Below are 18,922 nucleotides of genomic sequence, written 5' to 3' on the forward strand. Positions count from 1 at the left end.
AAGCGTTTGAAAATGTCTGAGACAAAGAGACATAACTCGGGGAGTGAAAATGGGTCTCCAGGAAGCCAAAGACCCCAGGCACTCAGGGTTCCTAAGAACGGACTGGGAAGAAAAAGAGGAGAGAAAAAGGTGAGTTCTGATGTCAAGCTCACCTACATCTTCATTCTATCTGGGACAGGTCCTGGCTAGTGGAATGTTCTTGAGATTACACTACAGATTTTCTTTTTTCCTTAAAAAAGCATCAGAACCAATCTGAATTCCTATGTTCCCATCATACTCTAATAATATAGATCTGCAAGTGAATCTCCCTTGGTTGAGCTAAATAACACTGTGTTTTCAAGGGATGGCTGAATTCCTAAGGAAACAATTTAATTTGGAAGCTAGTCACTGGTGAGAAAAGCTAGGTTAAAAATTGATTAAGAAAAAGGAGAAGTGAATAAAAGATTTTCCAAAATTCTCTTTTATCATATAAACTTTTTAAATATCAGATTTTTATTCCTCTGCACCTCATTCTTATTTCTTTATAATGGTGATTTCTGATTTCAGTTTTAATGAATTAACACAGTAAATGAATTAACACAGTACTATATATATCAAGAAGATCTACAAATATTTTTGGCATGCTTAAGAAAGGCTGTGTGTTTTTATAGCACACTCTCCTTAAACAGGACTATTTGTCATTCTTTGAAACACTAAGACATAAAAAAGAAAAGAATCTCTCTGTGTGTGGCCACACTACTTTGCCTAATGCACTAAATGCAAGGTTTTTTAGGGAAAAAAAATCAAGAAGTTTCTGCTTCATTGATAATCTGACAGTAACTATTTATTGAAGGTAAAATACTTGTTGTCTGCTGTCACTATTTGTTTTAATACATAATCTTGCTAACTAAATGAGCTTAAAGCAATGCAGATAAGCAATGGCATGTACAGGGTCACTTAAATGCCAATTTGACTCTTTCATAAACTTTGGCATTCTTTTCCCATGAGTCTACTCTCAGCTACTAAATTGTGAGTCATATCCATTTACAAAGTTTAGGCTGGCCATAAAAAGGTTGCCTTCCATGTCCTGCACACTTTTCAGTGCCCTAAGCAACAACAAAAGCTAATAATTAAAGCTTCTTGAAGCCCCCATAAAGAGTTAAATGAAGAAGAATCTAGAATAAACCAACCCATAAAAACCTAGTGGAAAAATAAGGAGAAAATAAGTTTCAACAAGATGACTGGCAAAAGATAGACCATAAACCTAAACTGCATTTACACAGTATTATTCAGAATTATGGTTGCACCCCTGTGTAAAAAGAAACCCTATTGAAAATATGTGGGGGATGGGAATGAAACATGAAATGATAGCAGAGAAAAATAAGGCCGTCTAAATTTCCAAATCGACTGGCCTATGGACATTTTGTGCTGGGTTGCCTTTTATTTTATCATAACAAAATTAACGAATATAATGAGCAGTTAATCCAAATCAGGCACTTCAGTGACCAAAAATATCAAATCTAACATGTTAATATTTTTATTCTAGCTATTGCTATGTCATTAAACTAAGTATATTGGTCAAAAAAAAAAAAGAAAAGAGTAGAAAGAAGTGTGGAGGACTTCCCTGGGGGTCCAGTGGTTAAGACTCCACACTTCCAATGCAGGGGGCGTGGGTTCCATCCCCAGTCAGGAAACTAAGATCCCACGTGCCACGTGGCGTGGCCAGAAAAAAAAAAAAAGTATGGAGTACAACATACATATCCCTAACTGTACTATCTGCCACCAACTCTTCCTGTGAGAAGGTTTAAGTTGGATCTCAGACACGAATTCCTGAAACATTTAGTTTTCCTTTAAAAACACACTTTCAGGTATCAATGCTACTACTGAATAACTTCTCTTCAGACACTTAAATTTGTAAAGTTAAGGAAATTACATTTTTTTAGGTAGGTTTTGATCACACAGGGGCTTGGAAACCTTTCTTTGTCTCTGTTCTGTAATTCCTAATTTACTTTTCCGCCTTCGCTTAACTTCTTTTCCTTTGATTTGCAACAATTCTGATGATTTCACCTTGGAAAAAACATAAAATGCGCCATTAAGGAAAGCTGTAGCCAAGCGTTAGATCTTTCTCTCTATTTAACGGTGCATGGTATTTTTAAACTCCTAATTTCTATGTGTATTTTATAACAGAATATAAATCCTAAAGGTGGAGTTGATATGTTCTTCTAAATTTTTTCCTAAATTCTACCATATACACCTTCATAGCAATAAAAATATTAGTACCATATTTATTCATAATATTCTATTTACTGCCTTAAAACTATTAAAGAAAAATATAAGATTTTTTTCCCTCCATAAATCTACTATCCTTGATTGGTATTTCTAATAGAACTTACCTTTAGCTACTTAAAGTTTGGCACAACTGCTGGTTGCAAGCACAAGCCAAAATGACCTTTAATGCTTTATAGAACTATTTTGAACAATGTTTACCAATTTATGCCTCTTACAGCTTTACTGTTTTCTATTTCCACTGCTTGGGAAAAACCAAATGCATTTTTGTCTCTTAAATAATTGTCTTTTAATCATTATAGGTATTAGGAGTATTGTTTTCCTAGATTCCTTAGGAAATTTGCAGAATTCATGGCAATAGTTCATCCAAAGATATTTTTCTCTGTGGGTTGCTCTGTCCTTTTTTGAGACTAGATTTAAGGAAGAAAGCAGGGAGGTGTTCCTTGGGGAAAGCAGAGAATGACTGAGCAAACAGAAGGAGGCCAGATAAAGGGAGGTTCTTCTAAATTAGGTAGAGGGTTTGGGCTCGATGCAGCTGTAAGCAGAGAGCTATTGCAATGTCTTCGGTAAGGAAGTGATGATGAATAAGGAAAGCTCAGAGTATGAGTATTCCGTCTCACCATCCAGTTCATGTCTGAATTTCCTCTATATTATCTCCACCAAAGGCCATCCATCCCGACTTGAACATGATCAGAAACAGAGGACCTGGATAAATCCAAAGGTAGCCACTTTCTCTTTGAAATCTTTCCAGTTGTTAGAATTTTTGTTTGTTTATTACTGAGCCTAACAACTTTCATCCACCAGTCTCAATTCAAACATCAGGATCATACAGGAATGATCTGGTTCTCTTCCATTTGACAGACAAATATTCGAATACAGTTGACTCCCCTGGGCGTTCTTTTCCCCCACATAAGCATCCCCAGTCCTTTCAACTCTACCTTACATGACATGGTTTTGAAATACTCTTGTCATCCTGAGCACTCTCTTCCAGTCTCCAATTTGTCAGTGTCTCTCCTGGGGTTGGACACCCAGATCTGAACACAATATTTGAGGTGTGATGTGATCAGATCCACCAGGAGAAAGATGATCCTCTTTTATGGTAATCATCAATCAATGCAAATTATGATTGCACATATCTTCCTATCACAAACCTAAATTATAACTTAAAACCGTGAAGTCTTGTCCACATTTGCTCTAAGTCATGCCATCCCATATCTGTGCACTTAGTTTGTGGAACCAAAGAAAGAACCATACATACATTTATCCCAATTAAATTTCATCTGAGGTCTGACCAAGCAAATCTTACCAGTCACATTTTGGACATTACCTGCAAATCCAATCAGTAAATCTTCCATATTCTCAACCAAATTATCAGAAAATAAGCTGAATTGGACACAGCCCTATAACAGTCCACTAGGGACTTTCATGACTAATTGTCCTTTGCATAACTAGTTATAAATCCCCCTGGCAGTTCACCCGATTGTAGTCTTGTCTACAAAACTGTCATCAGGAGGCTTTCATAAATGGATTGCTGAAATTCAAAAGATAATAACAATAACTAATATTTATTAAGTTTTCTGGTATGCCAGGCTCTTCCCCATGATACTCATGTGTTGACCCCCAGGTCTGACACTCTTCTTATGTTCGTTCTAGTAATTCTCAAAAAAGTAAATAAATAATAAGGTTGGTCTTCCATGGCTTGCCCTTAGGGAACCCATGCTGGCTCCAGGTGATTACTCCTTCCTTTTATAAGGGTTCAAACACAATTATTTTAATGATTCATTTAATCATTCCAGAGTTTTGTCCAAGGTCAGTGCACACATTACAGAAACCATAACTCTTACTCTTACAAGAAAAAATAAAACTCAGATTTGCAGGGCTTCCCTGGTGGCGCAGTGGTTGAGAGTCTGCCTGCCGATGCAGGGGACGTGGGCTCGTGCCCCGGTCCGGGAAGATCCCACATGCCGCGGAGCGGCTGGGCCCGTGAGCCATGGCCGCTGGGCCTGCGCGTCCGGAGCCTGTGCTCCGCAACGGGAGAGGCCACAACGGTGAGAGGCCTGCGTATCGCAAAAAAAAAAAAAAAAGCCAACTCAGATTTGCAGTTGCCAGTCTCCAGGCTCCTAGCACCTCTCCCATGGCAGCAGCTCCTCAAAGCCGCTGCTGACAGGGGCACAGCAGGCTTAAACCTATCTATCTGAGCCAACAGGATCAGATATCTAAGTTAACTCTTAAAATCTTTTACCAATCTCGGGCTTCAAGTTTCTTTTTTCAATTCTTTTCTCTTCTTTCTAAACTAAGGATCATCCTCCTTGTCAGATTTAAGAGAAGCAAAGTACCATTTTATCAGCTTCCCTTTCTCTTTGTCATAGTTCTGTTTATTTAAAACCTCAACCTTTCTCCAAAAATAAATTAAGACCATTCTGTCATCCGTTGTCATCACACTATTCATCCATAATGACAGGGTTATCCTTCCTTTTTTCTCTCTTTGCTCCAAAACTAACACCAAAAAATACTTTCTTATTCTGAGCATTATTCACAGGCCTCAACCCATTTTGGATCTTAGCTCTCCTGATATAATTGTTATAGCCACATGCCACTTTTATGTTTATCTATGGATATGTGTTTCTTCTTTCATCTTCTGTATACTTTTAAAACTCTGAATGCAATAGATCACTCAAAATTGTTTCATGAAAATTTGCAGGGTTGGGGGGGTATCCCACATCTCTGAAACTTCCTTCTACTTAGAATCTCAGGACATGTGCTAGCTATATATTTTTTTTACAGACTTTTTCCCTCCTAAAATGCTCAACAATCCTCTCATCAGTTCTTCTGTCAGTCATTTCTTCACAGAGTCGCTATTATCTAATTTCTCCTTTTGTTGGTCATGACTTAGACCAGAGACCTAATAACCTTTATCATACTAATGAGCTTCTAAGGATAGAAATGGTCAATAAAGTAACAACTGATTAAATTCTCTACTTTTTTTGCTGAATGAGACTGTCTGGCATGTATCTGAGCAGTGAAAGTCCTGCATTTCTCCTTTATCACACCTCTGTGACACTTCTCTGAGTGATGTCAGAAGAAGTTTTCTTGTCCCCCCAGTCTGTCCTGGCTTGCTGGAGTATACTGTTCCTCATTCCTGTGCCAGAGATGCTAGAGACTAACGTTATGGCCTCAAATGTCCAAACAGGGTAAAACTCACGGATAATGACTGATCTTGAGATGTTACCACAAATAAAAGAAATCCAAGGTGAAGATTTGGTGGGATGAGTCAGAAAACTTCCAGCACTATTTTCTCTGGCATTTCTGATGTGTCCCACAATATCCCACAACTATAAACCATAAAGTCTTATCAGACATTCTCTTCTCCTCCTTTTGAAACACTTCTGGTTTCAGTTTAGAATCCTCTTAATCTGTTCTCTAAGTCTCTCTCATCAAACCATTCCCCCTAGTTAAGTGAGGAACACTCCATCCATAGTCACTTTTGCCACTGTGAGTCTTGTACTTAACCAGATACCTGTTCATTGTTGTTATAAAAGGGCAGTGCTGCAAAGCGGCAAAGAGTGAAGGATCCAGAATTAGACCGCCTCAGTTCAAGTCCTGACTCTACAACTTAGCCATACGGTTGTACCTGTGCAAATTCGTTATCTTCTTCATGACTCATGTTTTTTAACTATAAAATGAAAGTAATAATAGGGCTGTTATCAGGGGGGAAAAAAAGATAACATATGTAAAATACTTAGCAAAGTGGCTGAAACGTGGTAAGCACTCAATAAATTCTAGTTACCTTAGGAAATGACTGTTTTTAGCGAAAAGAAATAATTTTGCATATTTCTTAATAATATTTAATATCAGCCACAGCAAACCAAAAGAATGAACACTATGGGACTTTTTCAATGAGGGATTCAAATTCCTGACAGGCCATTGTGGTTAAATCACTGTCCAGAAAATCCATTTCCTTCTTTGACACATTTAGTAGCTAACCATCTGCCCCTCATTTTATTTCCAAAGTCCCAATGCTCAGGTAGGAGAACAGATAAAAACACTACCTGTGCCCACAAACCTAACACTCTTTCAAGATGCCATTGTTTTAAAAGATGCCTTCTAAGTTCTCCACACCTAGAAGGTGTCAGCCTAACACACAGGCTGCACCTGCAGTAGTTAGCAATGAGTGGGGTTACTCAGCCTTGGCAAGCTTCACTTCATACCCCAAATGTGAGCTTTAGGAAGACAGCATGACTTCTGATGAAGTCATTCACCAATCACAGCCTAAGTCCCTTCCCCCGACAGCAGTGGTGTCACCTGTTACTTGTGGATCTTCCTTATGATCTATTATTGCAGGAAGATCCGTATGCTAGTGTCATGCAGGATGAACCTAAGAAAGTAGGACTTGAGAAATGAATAAAAACCAGGAGGCAACTGTACTAATCCAGACATAAGGTCAACTGTAAAATGAAGAAAAAAATTATAAGCAACAATATTTAGGAGGAATCTAGGCCTTGGAGGCTGATTATTTTGTGAGAGGCAAGAAAACAATAAGGTCATGGATAAATCTAAGGTTTCAGAGTTGGGATTTTGGGGCAAAAGTTGAAGAACTGTTAATGGCTAGTTCACTTGGGCGAAGCACAGTAGTAGGATCATGGTCATTGGTGGGGAGAGGGAAACCCAGAAGGAGAGGGACTGACTAGAAAAGTTGTTTATGCAAGAAGGGGTATCCATCTAGATCTGTCAGAATAGGCTGCTGGAGATAATACCAAGATAGTAAGCTGTGGTTCAGGAAAAAGTGGCTTTTTAAAAAATCCTAATAATAATATATCTATTTTTAAATAAACTCATTTATTCAAGTCAAAAAGTGACTCAAATTAAAGAAATGTACTAAGTAAATAATAGTAAGGCAATACACAAATATGGTAAAATTATGAAAATTATGCATAAATAAAGTGGAATAAAATTATAAATAAAATAAAATTCTCACAGTACGAAAAAGCTCAGGGAGTAGGATAAACCTAAATGGGGCAAAGGCTACAAAGTTCACCCAGTCCAGGTCCCTGGGCTACAGGTTCCTGACTCTCTCAAGATGGTAACAGGAAGAGTCTTGGTCAATTTCTGAAAGCCCTGAGGTTCCCTCACTCCTTAAAAATCTTTATTCTCTCCCCAGAGTTGCAATTAGGTTTGAGACTAAAAGCTCTGAGAAAACAGAAGTCCCCTTTTCCCAAATGAGCAGCTTTCACATATAAAGCCCTTTTTTCAGGGTGAACCCTCCCACAGGCCTTGGCCCTTTCTGGGCCATATTTTCACACCTACACATCCTCATCTCTCATAACTCTGTTTCCAACATAAGTAGTGTTTTACCTTTAGAGACAGCCGCTTGGTTGTCTTTGAATCACCAGTGGGCTGTTCACCTTCCAAAGGTGTACTTGATTCATCTGCTGACTGAACTTCCAAAGTTTCCTGAGGCTTAAATAATATGCTTTCTGCATCTGAGACTCCCCGTTCCGATACGTCCTCTTGTTCAATCTGGAAAGTACTTGATACAGCTTCAGGAAGCTTCTCAAGCACATTCTGTTGGGAAATGTAAATGTACAAATACGCTCTTTTTATTGGTCCTTCCAAAGTTTTAAGTTATGCAATGTTTTCTATCTGACAACAAATGACTATGAAAATGCGTGACTGAAATTAAGCGGAGGTAGTAAGTGAAGATTTAGAAAAAGAAACTCAAATTGACTTAAGAAAAACATGAAGCATGGCAAATTATTTTCCTTGGCCCTTGTCTCAGAAAATACTGCTACCCCCCTGTATTATGCAACAACTCTAAGGAAATAACAAGACTCCAATCTTACCCTGATTCTCACCCACACTCACACAGAATCAAGGCCCACTGAAATATATGACCTCTGCCCAACCTGAGGTTCTTTGGTCCTAAGCAATGAGATGCCTGCTAGCCAAATGCTCTTCCAGAAGCATGACTTCAGTCCCTCAGAGAAGAGCTGACACAGAGGCCCCAAGAAGACCACCCAGACACCCCAGCTCTGTGCCAAGCCCTAATGAAAAATTCTCACAAAATATCACTCCTACACCTGTTTTGTGTTTCTTAAAAAGGTCTCACTGACGGGCTTCCCTGGTGGCACAGTGGTTGAGAGTCCGCCTGCCGATGCAGGGGACACGGGTTCGTGCCCCGGTCCGGGAAGATCCCACATGCCGCGGAGCAGCTGGGCCCATGAGCCATGGCCACTGAGGCTGCGCATCCAGAGCCTGTGCTCAGCAATGGGAGAGGAGCATCTCACAAGAGTGAGAGGCCCGCGTACCGCAAAAAAAAAAAAAAAAAAAAAAAGTCTCACTGACTTAATGTGCATCTCACCAAGCCTTTAAGAAAGTATCTTTATAGACATATTTTGGGTATTACCCAATTTTAAACCAAGATTATTTGGGATTATGAGCACTGCCTTAAATTAAGAGATGAGAAAACCAGTCTGATTTACACAGAATCTGAATTTTATAGAATGACTTGAAAATGCAATTGTATCACTTTGCTCTCTGGCACACTCATTTGCTAATAAGTAAAATAAAGGGTAAAGATGGCATATAGTAGTTCCAAATACTATTTAAGTTTCTTTATTATGTAGGAAAGCATGGCTAAACCAAGAAATATACTTTTGTAAAACATAACTTTAATCTAGAGCTCGTGTTTTTATAAAGCTACTCAATGGTGCTGGGGAAAGAGTAAGAGCTTTGTAACTAGACAGGACTTAATACAAATCCTGGATGTGTCTTATCAATAGATGTGTAATCTTGGTCAAGTTACTTTAAACCCTTTTTAGTCTCATTTTCCTCATTGGTAAAAAAGGGGTTAAAAAAAGTCCTTCCATAAAATGGCAGAATAGCTACACAAGGGTAACATGTGTTATGAGCCTATACTGTCTACCTATGACAAACTCATTCATTTTATGTTCCATAGCTTTTGGAACTGTTCATCACTCCCTTTCTTTTGACCCCGTCTGCTCCTGGCTTCCTCAACACACTCTACCAGGGTCTAGCTGGGGAGACTGAATAGATGAAGGTTCCACCCTTCAAAAACTTGAGAGGGAAAGGGTAATCCTCCAGCTTCAACTGACCCTCTCAGAACTCTGCCAGCCTTGCCTACCCAGAAAGCCATTAGTGATCTTATCACTACCCTGTGGCCTGCTCTATTTTAGCATATATCACACTATATTACATTCATCTAAGTAATCATCACTATAATTGTCAACATATATGAGCATTATCTCATTTAATTTTAATCTTCACCACTACTCCATGAAGTAGAGGAACTCTCTGTAATCCCATTTTATGGATGAAGAAACTGAGGCTTAGTTAAGTAACCTGCCCAAGGTCATACTGAGACTAAGTAGCAGGACAGTGTTTGAACCTAAACAACCTGAATCCAAATTGTACTCTCTTACCCTTTTTTTAGCCCACACAGTAGACGACTGGTTCTCAAAATGTGCTCCACAGACTCCTGACAGTTTAGGCCCTTTCAGGGAATCTACAATGTCAGAACTATTTTCATAACAATATTAAGGCTTATTTTCCTTTTTCACTGTGTTGACATTTACACTGATGATGAAAAAGTACTGAGGAGTAAAACAGTGAGTCAATACTTTTCAAGTAATTAACACATGAGGTACAAAATCATGCAGGGTGTTAAAGGTCTGTTCAAGGAGCAAGGTAGATCAATTAATTTTAAAGTAATGATACACAATAAGTTCATTTATCTGGTTTCAGATTCTCCACTGCAACTAATCTTTAAGAAACTATCACTTGTGGAGTTTTGGTGTATTAACAAAGACGACCATCCATAACTATGTAAAAAAAAGGTTATTAAACTATGTAAAAAAAAGGTTATTAAAATGAGCCCCTTCTAATACATATTAAACTATGTAAAAAAAAGGTTATTAAACATAACTATGTAAAAAAAAGGTTATTAAAATGAGCCCCTTCTAATCTGTATCAGACTAGACTTACTTAATATACTTCAACCAAAAGAACACATACAACAGATTGAACGCAAAAGCAGATATGAGAATCTAGCTCTCTATTAAACCAGATATTAAAGACATTTGCAAAAAGTGTGAGACAATCCTACTCTTCTCACTGAATTGTTTTGTTTTGCACATTATCTTTTCCTAAAAATATGTTTTATGTTAATGCGTAACAGGCTGGTTATTATTTTAAATGAATGAATAAATAATTTCTGTTTTTCTCAGTTTCAGTTTCTAGTATGGTAAATATTGGTTGATTGAATCCACACAAACAAAAACTCCTTTGGGTCCTTAAAATATTTTTTAAGGGTTTAAAGCCATCCTGAGACCAAAAATTTTGAGTACTTCAAAAGCTTCAAGTTTGAGAATTTCTTAAGAAAGAAATTGTGTCTCACCTGTCTTTTATACCTCAAGCACTTAGAACATTGTAGAACTTGTGCAATTATTTGTGAATGAATGAAAGGAAATTATATACATTTTTTCTCTACTATGTAATTAGTCTCTATTTAGAATATTTATTAAACAGTATTGTACTTTGTCTCTTTATATACTGGCCTACTCTATACAATGAGTTCCTCAAGTGCAAGAGCTGTATTTTCTATCTTTGTATCAACCATGTCTAAAACAATGCTCACCACATCACAGGAAAAGGAATGAATGAATTTCTTGATTTTTTTGGTAAGTATGAGAGGAAATCATTCTCCATGGTGATTCAAAAACAATTAGATTTAAAATGGTGGGTACTTGGAAAGATATTGTATTAAGAATGTTTTTAAATGTTTTTTTTTTTAAAAAAAGAATGTTTTTGTTTTTTAAAAGAAAAACATGTTTTTAAATGTTTTTTTTTTTTAAAAAGAATGTTTTTCTTTTTTAAAAGAAAATAAATTACATCAAAGAACTAAGAGCATTCTGGCCTGTGGCACTGAGATGCTCACAGCTGAGGCTGCCATGCTGTAACGGTAGGGTGCCTGGTACCACTTAGAAAGAGCAGGCCCTCTCCAGATGGGTGCTTGCTGGCCAGTGCTGCACAGACCAATCTCAGTCCAGGAAGCATCTAAGGGATAGGTACAATGAACAGATAGAGTTCTGTTCTCTGGCACAGAGCAGGTACCCAAAAAATGTGTTTGGAATTAAAGATACCACAGAGGAGCTTTTTTACCATGGCCAGGTATCAGCTTAAAAAGTATTATACATGTACGGAAGTGGGAAGCTTCCTCTTAAAAAGCCAGTGACCAGAAGAGGTCCAGTAATTGCTTGTAAATGTCAAAGCTGAGGGTATGGTTCCTACAGAATTACAAAGCAATTAATATTTTTGCTTAAATGTTTATTCTAAATAATCAAGATGATGTATAAGCTAGGTATCTGATAATTGGCCTTTTCATAGTTTCCTTCAAAATGGAATAATCTTTTCTTAATACTTCATATGAATATTCAGTGAATGGTATTAAGTCAAGTTTATCCTAGTAATGAAGATTTCTATTTTTCTGAACCTAACTGATCTTGTATTATCAGTTTACTATACCTATTAGAAACTTACAGTTCAGAGGTTTTGATATCTACCTGTAAATGGTGTCACCTAGAGGCAGCTACCCTAGATATCAGTTTTAAGCCCATAGCATATGTGGTAAGGCTTCAAAATTGATTTATCCACATATTGTACCATATATCCTGGGTCTTGAGACAGATGATGAGAATACAGAGGAGAAAAATACATGATCTCAACCCAGAAGCATCTCAAACTCTCGTAGTCAACCATTTGTAGCAACTCTAACATTACAGGATCCATGATTTTTGTGAAAAGAAAAGATTCAATACATTTTCTAAACATGATATATTATCCTAAAACTGAATTGTGATCTGAATTTTTATGTGTGTGGAATCATATTTTCAGGAAATAAAGGAGCTTGTTATTTAATGATACCATTTTACAAATCCTTTGTAAAAGAAGGATCATCGTGCCATCATTTGTTTTATGTAAATGTGGATTTCTACGCACAGGGAGGCACTTCCCATTCACAAGCAATGTGTTCCAGATTGCTTTGAATCCCATAAGTATTTTGCCAATGATGGATGAAAAGGAAGTTCTATTTCTGAAACAAACTTCTGTCACCAAGTGTCCATATTTCTCTACAAAATATGCCCCTTGTCAATTGCTTTTCACAATTCTTCTAGGTAAATAAAGAATAAGGTGATGCTTTCTTAGAAGCTAATAATTTTTAATTAATTCTCCAGCTACCTTCTAGATCTAAATGTCTTTAGACGAGAAGAATTGTTAAAATCTTTTCCTTCTGAAATGAGTTTTGGGCCTTAGCTCCGAAGGTCTATGATAGGCAGCAATGGTGAGCCACAGTAGCCAAGACTCTCAATGTGGTATTAGATTAGATGTGCTTACAGTTAAACACGCCTCTAAAATAAGTCAGAGGAGAATCTTTTTAACTCTCTAGATAAACATTCAAGCAACAGAAGCAGACTATTACTTCAATATAGGCAAGGAGGATTTTTTATTAAAGACTTTACCATTTGAGGTTCCTTAATACTTACCTGCAGTCCTTGCTCTGCTTGCCCTTGCAGTGTTTTTGGCCAGTACACTTTTCCCATTAAAGAAATATCCTTGAAGGAGAAAAAGAAAACAATTAAAATAATGTCAATTTTAAAAATCACTGAGACATATTCTTCAATGCAGTAAAATGCTAGTCAACATGATGCAGTAAATGAGAAATATAGAACAAAAGATACAATAAAAATATTGTGCCTATTGTTCCAATTTTAAGGCTTTTTAAATTACTGGGCTCTATAGATATATCATCAGATTTAATAAGAAAATTAGGTAATATTAAATCAGATACCACAAAATACTGCTTTTAAATGGCTGCGCAAGAAAGATAAAATCTAAAGTAAAATTTAATCTACCCAAGAGCGAGAAGGAATATAAATATACTTTAAATGTTAATGGAGGGGACTTCCCTGGTGGTCCAGTGGTTAAGACTCCGTGCTCCCAGTGCAGGGGGCCTGGGTTCGATCCCTGGTCAGGGAACTAGATCCCACATGCCACAACTAAAAGCCTGCATGCCACAACTAAAGGAGCCCACATGCCACAACTAAAGATGCCACACACCAAAACGAAGATCCCGCACGCGGCAAGAAACTGCATGCCACAACTAGACCCGGCGCACCCAAATAAATATTTTTTAAAAATGTTAATGGGTAGAACTGTTAGTGTCATTTTTATCATTACTAATGCTAATTGCTATGATATATCCTCAACTCAGTTGCAGTGGTAAAAAGATAGTGCACTACAGTGTCCAACAATGAACAGGAATAGAGAGACCCAGCTCCTGCCCAAATTGTAATGTCACAGACCAGACAGCAACAGGCAAGTTATCTTGCTTCCCTTTACCTCAGTTTTATCATCCTTAAAATGGATGCTCATGACTTTTCAAGGTCCCTTTCTCCTCTAGCCTTTTAGTAATGTCAGTAGCAAAATATAAGCATTCCTTGTACTTTAAAATACTGCTTTTCTAACTTTGCTTAATTAAAAAGATTCAACTGAGGTTACTAGCTTCTACTTCTGCTCACTTGTCAAAAATAACAATAAAACTAGACAAAATATAAGGACAACTCTTTTAGGGTTGGACAACAGGCAGTGCAAGACTATAATGACTAAGAGAATGGAAACAAAAAAAGGCTAAGAGCTAAATCACCCCAGATTTCTGCCTTACACAGTTTCCAGACCACAGCACAAGGAGAGAGAAATCACACAGAGCACAGGTATCTCACTGAGTTAAAGAGACAGAAATTAGAGTAAGGAAAAGACAAAGAGGGTAGAATTTGTAGGGCACATTATGGGGAGGAGGGAGCTGCATAGAGAAAGAGCTCCAGAAATCTGCATAGAATCCTTGAGTCTTTGGCTGAACACCAATCTGCTTGTACAATGGTAAAACCCATGAGGTCAGACAAAGAAAAACTGCCGGGGGAAAAAAAGCAATTACCAAAGAGCCGAAGCCACAATTCCCAGAGCTCACACAGTGCTAGGAGTCATTAGATCTCCCACCAGACATTCTTAATACATGGTATTGGGTTGGCCAAGAAGTTTGTTTGGGTTTTTCCATAAGAGCTTATGGAAAAAACCGAATGAACTTTTTGGCCAACCCAATACATTCATTACAAACCTCAGATGGATCATACATTAGTCCTAGAGTAATAGCTTCTCTGGACATTGACAATACTTTAAAATAATACTTAAAAAGATCAAGCTGATCTTCAAGTAGCTTAACTGCCTAACAGAACAAACTCTGACCCTTTGTAAAGGAAGACAACAAAATCCAGTACTCTACAATGTAAAATTCGCAATGTTCAGCACCTAATCAAAGTTACTAGTCATATGAAGAGGCATGAGTATGTAACACATAACCAGAAGAAAAAAACAGAAAAGGACCCAGAAATAGCAGAGACATTGGAATTAAGAAATAAGGATCTTGAAACTTCTAACATAAATATTATAAATTTCAAAGATGTAAACATAATGAGGAGCAAATGTAAGATAAAAAACAGAATCAAATGGAATGTCCAGATAAAATGTCCACTATGTGAAATAAAAATTTCACTGAGTGGCATAAATATCAGAGAAAACACTGCAGAAGAAAAGATCATTTAAAGACATAGCAATAGAAACCATACAAAATAAATCACCTAGAGAAATAAAAATTGAAACAAAATTAACAGTCAAACTGACATATATTGAATTAGAGTCACAGAAAGGAGGGTGTGAAGAGAGCAGAAAATATTTGTACAAAAAATAGCCAACATTTTTCTAAATTTGATAACAACTATAAACCCCTGGTGCAAAAAGCTCCATGAACCACAAGCAAAAACACACAAAGAACACTGCACCAAGCACATTATAATCAAAATGAAAAGAAAAAAACAACAGTAATACAGGAAAAAATCTTAGTAGCATCCAGAGAAACAATAAGTACAAAGACATAAAGAATTACTGGCAACTAATTACCACAAATTAATACTGCAGGTTTCGTGTCAGAACAGTGCAAGACAGAAGACAATAAAGCAACATATTTAGAGTACCTGTACTGAAAGAAAACAACTGTCCACATAGAATACCATATCCAGAAAAAATATCTTTTAAAACTGAAGGTGAAATACTTTTGTAGCGAACACGAGGTGAAAAATTTATTGCCATCAAACTTGCCCTACAAAAAATGTTAAAGGAAATTCTTCAAGCAGAAGGAGTAAAACTTGAATGCACACAATGAAAATAAATGATAAAATGATTTTAAAAGTGGGTAAATAAAAAAGACTTTTTCCCTTTTTGAAGTTTTTGAAAATATAACAGACTGTTTAAATTAAAAATGATATATTTTGAGATTTATAATTTGTATAGATATGAAGTATACACAAATGAGATCACAATAACAGAAGAAGGGAAAAAGAAGTATACGGCTATAAGTTTCTTATACTATATATGATTTACTGGGATAAGTTAAAATATGCATATTGTAAACCCCATAGCACTCACTAAAACAATAAAACAAAAAGGTAAATAAGCTAACAGTATGAAATAGTATGAAATGCTAAAAATTAATCAAAAGAAGGCAGGTAGAGAGGAAAAAGGGGGCAAAGAACAAATGTGACAAATAGAAAGCAAATAGCAAGATATAAATACAAACCCAACCATATCAATACTTGCATGTAAATGGTGCTAACCACTCCAATTAAAAGACAAAGATTGTCACACTGCAGAAAAAAACAAGATCCTACTATATGATTGCTATGGGAAACCTACTTTAAGTATAAAGACACAAATAGGTTAAAAGTAAAAGGATGAAGGAAAATATAACATGCAAACACTAGCATAAGAAAACTGGCATGGCTATATTAACATCAGACAAGGCAGACTCCAAAACATGAAGTATTAGAAGGAAAAATCGGCTCACTGCATAATAAAAAAAAAGAGTCAAGTGCCTCAGAAGACATATAGTATGCACTGATGACAAAGCTACAAAGGGCATAAAACAAAAACTAAAAGAACTGAAAACAGAAGCAGAAAAATTCACTAGTATAGTTAGATATTTCAAACAAAGACTATCTGGCTCCAGAGACTACACTTTTTACAAATATAAAAACTAAACAGCTAATTTTAAATGTGAAATCCTACAAAAAATTCTTCACCACCTTTTAGCTTTATAAATACATCATTAAAGTATAAAAACATGACAACAATGAACACCAAATTCAGGATATTGTTCACATCTGAGGTGGAAGAGAATTACTGGAAAGAGGTACAAAGGAAGGGGGCCTCTACTTTACTTGTAATTTTCTATTTATTTAAACAATCTGAAGTGAATATGGTAAAAAAAAGAAATAAATTTTGAAAAATCTGAGTGAAGAGTATGTGTTCTACAATTGAAATATATCATGATTAAAAAAAGATATTTCTCCACATATTAATGTAGGTAACATAAAAATGTCAAAAATGGATAAAAACATCTTAATAAAGAAACCTACAGCTTACATCACTTGTAAACATAAATGCAAAAATCCCCAATTAAAATATTTGCAAATCTAACTAATCAGCATATTTAGAAACAATGCATCTTGACAAAGGAAATTTTTCCCCAGAATGGATGGATAACTCATTGCCAATTTATGAGAGTAACAGATTAACATGGAAATTCATATGATCCTTTCAATAATTGCTTACAAAAATCATCAATAAAATTCAACCTATTTCTGAGTTAAAAGTAACTAGAAATATATTAATTAGACCATATACTGGGTGGAAAAAAGAAAATCAATTGAAAAACTATCAGAAAGGAGTAGAGGTAAAAGGCACATCTAACAAATTCAACAAATGAAATTTCATACCAGCAATAACCAGTTAAGATCCCTTTCTCAAAATAAAAGTTAGCTATTAATATAAGCAATGAAATGAATGAATCTCAAAATCATTGTGTTGAGCACAAAAGGCCAGGTTAAATGGGCATCAAAATGGCCAAAAATAGCCTCTCCAAACTACCCAATAAAATAAGTATGAAGACAAAAATATATGAAAATTTAAAGTATTTGTCTAATAAGTCCAATGTCCTTCTTCAATGACAGTTTCTATTAATTTTTTTCTGTGTCTGGGCCATATTTTCTTGTTTATCTCTGTGCCTCACTATTTATTGTTGAAAGACTTATAGTAACCTAAGGAGCACTTGTTCATCAAAGACTAATGAATCTCAGTAAGAACAATTAGTTTTTTACTGTTGTAACTTTCTATTCCCATACTCTTCTGTCCAGCTCAGCTGTAGCCTTGAAAAAGAAAGATAACAATAAAATAAATATTTGAGTGACTAGGCCATATAAATGTGTAGTTTGATTGTTCTGAGTCAGTCTCAGCCTATCAGTAGTGATGCTATCACCTAGAAATGCTTGTGAGCACTCAACTGGGCTCATACTATTTGTGTCAAGGCCCCACAGACATTCCTCTGACTGGAGGCACCATTATGATTGCAAGGTATACCTCAGCAAAACCATCTGGGAACTTTGAAAAGTCAGGCTTATTATTTATGAGTCCTGAAAGATACACAGCATACCTGGGGCCACACAGTGAGATCACAGGCAGATAGAGAGAAGGGGGTGGAGGGAGAATGGACCTGGGGTTCTGACTTTATTAGTATAAAAGGTGGGGTGCCCAGGGTTTTACAGGTTCACTCGCTATCGATGAATTTAAAACATAAGGGTGGGAATCGAAGTGTTCAGTCAAGCAGTCAGTTATCTAGATCAACCAGAGATTTCCAAAAGGGGGAACTTCATGGGTGAGGTGGTCTGGCTCTTAATCTAGTTGTGTAGCTGGCAATGTGTTTATTCAAGATGGATGTCTTTGAATTGGATGCCTCAGGAATCAAAAGTTTAATGTTAGGCAATTACATTAAAACCAAAAAAGCTAATTGTCAGGCGCTTACACTGCACTGAAGTACATACCAAGGGCTGTGCACATGCTCAGAAAAGACCTAGAAGCCCTAAGTTTTCACATCTGACTGACCTTGAGGCTCTAGCTAAGCTGGAAGTGAGGGCTGGTGCAGAGTTCTAAACTGCCTACCTGGGCACTGAAGGTGTGTCCCAACACACAAAAGAGCCCCTTAGCAAAAACTGAAAGACATTGGTTCCAGGCATTCAAGGAAATCTATATTCAGTCATCACCTGATCACTAAGCTTAGCAAGCAGAGACTTCAGTGGCCATACATGACTAAAAATACAGACTTTACAAAATTAGTTCAAGAAAGCCACTAAAATTTTTTAAATGATAACAATAAGAACTACAACAGCAAAACAACAACAAACCCTGGTGGGGGAGAAGGAGGACCTTATTTCCACAATTATCACATTATATTATTTTAAATGACCGATTTATAACAAAAAATATGAGATATGCAAAGAACAAAGAAAGTATGGCTCAACACAGGAAACAAGACAATCAAAAGAACCATCCTTGGGGAAGCGCAGATGTTGGACAAAGACTTTAAATCACCATGTCTAAACAACTGAAGGCAAGTATGACAATAATGTCTCATCAAACAGACAATATCAATAAAGAAATAGAAGTTATAAAAATGAACCAAATAGAAATTCTGAAAAGT

General features: G+C 36.5%; 1 protein-coding gene across 1 annotated transcript in view; it reads right to left on the reverse strand.

Annotated features, from left to right (window-relative positions):
* TTC6 (tetratricopeptide repeat domain 6) overlaps window positions 1–18,922 on the reverse strand; it is a gene marked incomplete at both ends in the record, with an annotated part of 196,312 nt that overhangs the window by 122,139 nt on the left and 55,251 nt on the right. Inside the window, 5 exons of the mRNA XM_082649376.1 lie at window positions 1,913–2,046; window positions 7,618–7,827; window positions 9,705–9,801; window positions 11,219–11,337; window positions 12,825–12,893. Of these exons, the coding sequence (XP_082505502.1) occupies window positions 1,913–2,046; window positions 7,618–7,827; window positions 9,705–9,801; window positions 11,219–11,337; window positions 12,825–12,893 (629 nt within the window). The remainder of the gene's footprint in view (window positions 1–1,912; window positions 2,047–7,617; window positions 7,828–9,704; window positions 9,802–11,218; window positions 11,338–12,824; window positions 12,894–18,922) is intronic.

Source organism: Grampus griseus, assembly GCF_964374135.1.
Source record: "Grampus griseus genome assembly, chromosome: 2".
Classification (NCBI taxonomy): domain Eukaryota; kingdom Metazoa; phylum Chordata; class Mammalia; order Artiodactyla; family Delphinidae; genus Grampus; species Grampus griseus.